Source organism: Amphiura filiformis, chromosome 13, assembly GCF_039555335.1.
Source record: "Amphiura filiformis chromosome 13, Afil_fr2py, whole genome shotgun sequence".
Taxonomy (NCBI): domain Eukaryota; kingdom Metazoa; phylum Echinodermata; class Ophiuroidea; order Amphilepidida; family Amphiuridae; genus Amphiura; species Amphiura filiformis.
This window is the reverse complement of record NC_092640.1, coordinates 11,564,012-11,570,562: the sequence shown is the minus strand read 5'-3', so window position 1 is coordinate 11,570,562 and position 6,551 is coordinate 11,564,012. Positions and strand designations below refer to the sequence as shown.

General features: G+C 39.2%; 1 protein-coding gene across 1 annotated transcript; it reads left to right on the top strand.

The window, feature by feature from the left end:
• Positions 1-4,838: 4,838 nt before the first annotated feature.
• On the top strand, positions 4,839-6,068 carry LOC140167412 (uncharacterized). The gene has a single exon (XM_072190718.1). It carries the CDS (start codon positions 4,839-4,841, stop codon positions 6,066-6,068), a length of 1,230 nt encoding a protein of 409 aa, XP_072046819.1.
• Positions 6,069-6,551: the final 483 nt, after the last annotated feature.

Genomic DNA, 6,551 nt, shown 5'->3' with positions numbered 1-6,551 from the left:
AGATTCACAAACACTGTCTGTGGTAAACTTGATATATTATTTCTGTATAGATGTAAATATTGCAGACTGAAGAGATCTACAAACAATGTATCTGTTAACCTTGATATGAAATTACCAGATATGTCTAAATGTTTTAGACTGATGAGATCTACAAATAATGTCTCTGGTAATCTTGATATGGCATTCTTGGATAGTTGCAAGAAAGTGAGATTAATCAAACCGTGGAAAAGAGAACCAGGCAATGACCGTATTTCATTAGAGGATATGGTGAGTTCTTGCAACTCATGTAACCCACTGAATGATGATGACGGTAGACTGGTCAAGCCACTTGAAGTCAAATCTAACTTCTTCAATGCTGCAGTTGAGTGAAACGAACGTGCATGCAATTTAAGATGGTCTTGATGGCTTAGATCTAGAGTTTCCAGTTTATTCAATCCAATAAATGTACCATTGCTGATATTGTATATATTGTTGTGGCTCAAATCTAACCTCTGAAGTGAAGTGAGATGGATGAAACTATTCCTGCACACAGCTTCAAGTTGATTATAACTCAAATTTAAATTCTGAAGTGAGGTAAGAAAGATGAAACTGTCCCCAGTGACAGTTTCAAGTTGATTATAACTCAAGTCTAAACTCTCAACATTGCGATCTTCTAGCGGTGGAATATCTGTTAGTTTCCTATTGCTACAGTCTAACTCAGTGCTGTTGTATACCTTACATGGCAAACCCTTTGGGTAGATGTAGTTAGTGGATGATGATACCACTGTAAAAGCAAGCACCACAAGCATCCAGATCAGAGAGGACTTCATGACGGACTATACTGCCAGCAAATACACAGTCAAAGCCAAAACAGTTGGTCCAAACATAATGAACACTGGATATTATAAGATAATATGTAACTTTCTGCCCTGTTTAGCTGGCTGCGGTAGCAAGTCATAACTAGTTTCTCGTCATAGCTTCTTTCAAATGAAATGACCAATAGATATTGGATGAACCAATGCACAGCAAACAGAAGAGTTCACATTGTGTAGGTGAAAAGTTCATCACCTTATAACATTGTATTTGAGAATCTTACCGGGGGAGTCACTTGATGTTCAGTTAAGGGTCCATGTTTTTAAAAGAGGTGAGGAAAGTTACCCTTAGTAGGACCAAAACATTGAAAATGACCTTAAAGTAATTCTAGTACCCCTTTAGGAAGTTCTTCGTGCTTCATACAGCAAATTTATATCTATTCTGGGACTTTTAATCATCAATGAATGTGATTTTGATTTCTATGAGTAGTACTATGTGGTGAAATTAATTCTCTGTACATCAGTTAAATATCTGTCAAGCATCCTGTTATATTGGGCCTATGTGATCTTAACTAGACTGGCTACAAGTCCTCACCTTTAATCTTTTTTAAAATTATTGAAGCTTAATATGTTATAATTGGCCTAGTTTCTCAATACATCATACACTGTACTTCATAGGCTTATTTCTAATCAACATTCATGACATTCGAGGGTCTATGTTACAGTATATATCATCACTGGTCACTGCATGAAACCAAAGAAAGTCTCTTGATCATGGCTTGCTCTAACTGGTATTATTATGGAAATACCTTATCACTTGTGACATGGAAGCTGCACAGTGTGCATGGTATGCTTATGGGATGAAGGCAGGGGACATGCAAACATATCACCTGTGACAAATTGCTACATTCTCTGGATTAGGAAAGTGCCCTGCTAATTTACACTTAAGCTTTATCCACAGTTAGCTATATATATGTAGAAAACCCTTGGACTAATGGATGATATGGTATTGGATTATATTTAAATATCAATTTGATGTGAGCCTATTGAATAGTTCATATGGTGATCAAATGGTAATTTTCAAAAACGTAAAGGAGGAGGACAAAGGCTGAAGCCTTGAATCAAGGCTAGATCTTAACTCACTTTGATTTAATGGGAAAGGGGTGACAATTTGTTTTGCAGGAAATTCATTCTCTGTACAACAGTTCACTATCTGTTAAAGTCATAATAATATAGGTAATATGAATGAAACCCCACTAAACTCTATTGGCCACTTGTGGTGTTCTATGGGGATTTTATGTAAAATTTAATACTCTGTTGTTTGTCAAACCATATATTTCTGTCAAACAGATGTCCTAGTTGCATGCTGACAGAATATTTTTAATTTGTGAGGGGAAATACAAAAATGGGCTATTCCATCTGAAATCCATACCCCCATGGAAAACATGACACAATGGGGTATAGATTTTAAATGGAGTCACCCATTCAGGTAGACCCATTTGAAATGGACATCTGCAGGTATTTGGTCCCTGATTAGAAATGGCTTCTTGATGACATTTGACCCCAAATCAGTGAACACCCAAAAGAAAGGAAACAAACAAAGAAAGAAAAAGAAATTCAAGATATTGACATGTTTATCACAGCTTTAGAATTACCTTTGAGTACATTCTAAATTATTGAAAATTACATATTTTGCATTTACATTACATTGTTAACACAACATTAATACAAATAAATATGTTCATAATAGCAGCAATTTTCTGTAAAAAATATCTAACTGCACCGGGTAACTGCACCACCAAATGAACAACAATAATATATTATGCAGTTACTTGAGATACGAAGCATTGAAAGTTTAGTGAAATGGACCCCTGGTCTCATAAATTAAACAAAATCTTAAGACTTCAACTTCGACTTAAACTTGAGCATTTCTTTTAGGTGCAAAGGGGTGATCCAAGTAATAATTAGGCCTATTACCAATATCTTACACAAGATTTTCATAAGGATATATACATCATTTGTTTGACTCAAAATCGTTATTTTCATTAAAATACAAACAACAGCAACAAATGTGTCGTGTCATGTCAAAAGGAGACACTTTTGGGCAGGTTATGAATTTTGAGGTTTTTACATATCTTAAATATAGAGATATTTTGCTCCACAACGCCGTTTTCCCCAATGAAATCGGACATTCCTAAGGGAAGATATTGAGCTCGGAAGTTATGGCATTATAAAATTAGAAATTGAGATATCGGCCTTTAAAAATATTATTGACAATGTTAAGAATAGGAATTAACTTGAAAAATGTCTCAAAAAATACAAGATGTCAGTTACATTTTGATCTGAAACTACCGGACAATATTTTTAACATTACTAACATCACAAATTCGCAACAAACCCAAATTGTGAAAAAATCACCCACCGGCAGATTTTTCGCTATTTCTCCATTTACGATCCTGCCCAAAAGTGTCTCCTTTTGACATGACACGTCACAAATACACAACTTGAATGCAGAGATACTCAAGAGGCCAAAAGGCCTGAAACAAACAACCCCTATAGGCTTAAGCAGAGGGTACCAAGAGGGGGAGTTGCTCACCACCACCACCCCACCCGGCTTGAAATACCGGGACCAAATTGAACAAAATTTGTAATGTACATCTTCATTGGGCCCAGCTTTAGGCTACAATGGTCCTAATTTTGACCCATTTTGGCATTAAAACTGCACACATTTGTCCTGGTAAAGTCAATTAAGTAGTGGGTCAGTAGAATGATTTGAAAATTTTGCCCCACTAAGCTCAATGGACATTCGAAAGAAAGAGAGAAAGGAGATAGAAAGTAAAAGAAATTCAAGTACAGAAATTCAAGATGTAGGCATGGGTATCACAGTATAAGTAAAAACGAACTATACAATATTACCTGTGTAAATTCTCAATTATCAAAAATTACATAATATTTTGCATTTACATTACATTGTTAACACTGACAATAGTTATACAAATAATACATTTACCTCATTTGTTAAGTTCCAGCAATTTTGTGTACAAAATAGTTGTTCTAACTGCACCACCAAATGATCACCAATTATATACATAGCCTAAATTGATCGCAATATAGACCACTTGACATCACTGTTTATCAACAAAGGCGAGGGAATCGTCTATCGATATGCTCGAATGAGCCGCTTCACTGTTCAATGGCTTTCCTGTACTATATGAAATGTGGCGGGCGATTTAAAATGCACATGCCCTTAGCAGACTACGATGCGTACGCACACTGCAGGGCAACGAACAATGGAAATTGCCATAATGCGCGCGCATACTGCCGGGCAATGACGTCACATGCCAAGTGGTCTATATTATGTCTATTGCATAAAAACATATAAATAATTCGCTCTGAGTGTAATTCCTATCCTCTGTGATTATTGCTATATAGCGATGTACCATGTCAAATTTGACAGCCTTGCCGGGGGGGGGGGTCACTCCCATTGTGGCCTGTACATCATCCGCAATAAACTAAACATGGATTTATTCCTTGGCTAAAACAATACCCTAAACAGGTAAACAGGTAAACACACACCTGTTTTCACACCCTAAACAGGGATTTTATTCCTTGCATCAAATTTCATACCCTAAATTTCATTTCCGCGTATTAGCAATTGCAATTTTGGTACCCTTTTTTCCAATTTTTCATGTTTTTGACACCCTAAACACGATACGCGCGGATGGTTTACAGGGCATAATGGGAGTGACCCCCCCCCCTGGGCCTTGCCTGATGATAAAAATAAAAAAATCCAAAATAATAAATACAAAGTAATTTTCTTCTATCTTCATTTTCATGTCCTATTTTGTTTTATCATATTACTTTCAAATTTGCCATTTTCAGCTTCAGTAGTACATCTATATCTATGCTTGTTCTAAAAATGCAAAAACCAAATGTGGTCATACTTGACATGTTATTAATTAATTCTTTAGGCAAAAAAAAAAGAGGTTTGTCTTTGGTCACCCTCATGCATTCATAAATGCATGAGGGAGACTACCGAATACTAATATGAACATCTGGCTAACAAATATCAGGGGCTTGAGAACTAACAAAGGCCAACTGGCCGCGAGGATCCGGAATACTCCATCAGACTCTAAACCGGACATTATTCTCATTGATGAGTCCAAGCTGGATTCTTCAGTGCCTGAAGATAGTCACTTCATCTCACTAAATGGCTACTCCTGTATGCGAAGATACAGATCTGATGACAGTGGTTGGGGTGGCTGCCTAATATACCATCGAAATGGTCTCCCTATAGTCAGGGAAACCCACCTAGAGCCCAAGAAGCATGAGCTGATGGTCTTTACTATCCTTACCAAGAGTGGCACCCTGCTTCTTTCACTTGTCTACTGTCCTCCAAAGAAGGCTATCGGACCCATAGACTGGTATGACAAACATCTGGATAGCCTCATCTCCAAGACCAAAGCTAACATCTGTGTTCTAGCTGGAGACTTTAACTGTCATCATCGCGAATGGCTGGCCAGTAGGTCTCCCACTGATGCAGAAGGGAAAGCAGCCTTCAACCTGTGCTGTGCTCACAACCTCACCCAAATTGTTGACAAGCCAACCCACAAACTTGGAAACCGCCTGGATCTCATAATCACGGATGCTCCAAACATGTTCTCTCCAATCACCATCGACCACGACATTGGCTCTTCAGGCCATTACCTTGTCCAGACCATGTTGAAAGCTTCTCTACTCTCTGAAAATCCTCCTCCACGACGTGTCTGGCTCTACAAAAAAGCTAACTGGGATGCCTTGAGAAATGAGCTGGCTGGTGCACCCTGGGACCGTCTTCTCACAAAAGATGACCCTGAAGGGGCTTGCAGTAATGTCACCAACACAATCACTGATGCCATGCACCGTTTCATACCACAGAAATCTGCACCCTCATTTGTCGACCATCCTGCGTGGTGGAATGAGTGCTGTGAAAAGGCTCTGGAGAGAAAGAACAAAACATGGAGAAGATGGAAAGCCCTGCAGTCTCCTGATGCTCGCCTTGATTATAACAGAGCAAGGAATGAGTATACCACAATATCCAGGAAGGCATGCTCTCTTCACAAAGCTAGGGTCAGAGGAAAGATGACAGACGAGCTCCAAACTGGTTCGAAATCTTGGTGGTGGACAGCACGCCGGTTGATGGATAAGGGTGGAAAATCGGAAATCCCAGTCCTGAAATCTGACGGCCAGACTTTTATCACAGCCAAGGAAAAGGCAGAGTGCCTCCTTCTTCAGTGACAAATCAACCATCACTGAAACTGAAAACAGCAAGCAATTCCCTCACCTTCCTCCGAGGACGACCACCAAATGCTCCAGTGTGACTTTCTGGCCTAAGAAAGTAAGGAAACAGCTAACCAAACTGGATATCAACAAAGCGTCTGGGCCTGATGGGATTCCCGCTCTAGTTCTGAGAACTGCAGCTGCTGAACTGGCCACTCCTCTTGCACGGCTCTTCCAGCTCTGTTTCAACAGAGGACACATGCCAGCCCAATGGAAAGTTGCCGATGTGGTACCATGTTTCAAGAAAGGGGACAAACACTCTCCAAGCAACTACCGGCCCATCTCTCTCCTCCCTGTTCTCTCCAAGATCATGGAGAAGTTGGTCAACAAGGCTATGTGGAAACATCTCAACGATCAGAAGCTGATATCCAAACAGCAGTTTGGTTTCAGAGCTGGCCACTCAACATCAGATGCCCTCACTTATGTTTCCCAACGTCTCAC

Coding starts and splice junctions, on each gene's coding strand:
- LOC140167412 (XM_072190718.1), top strand. CDS start 4,839: ATGAACATCTGGCTAACAAATATCAGGGGCTTGAGAACTAACAAAGGC.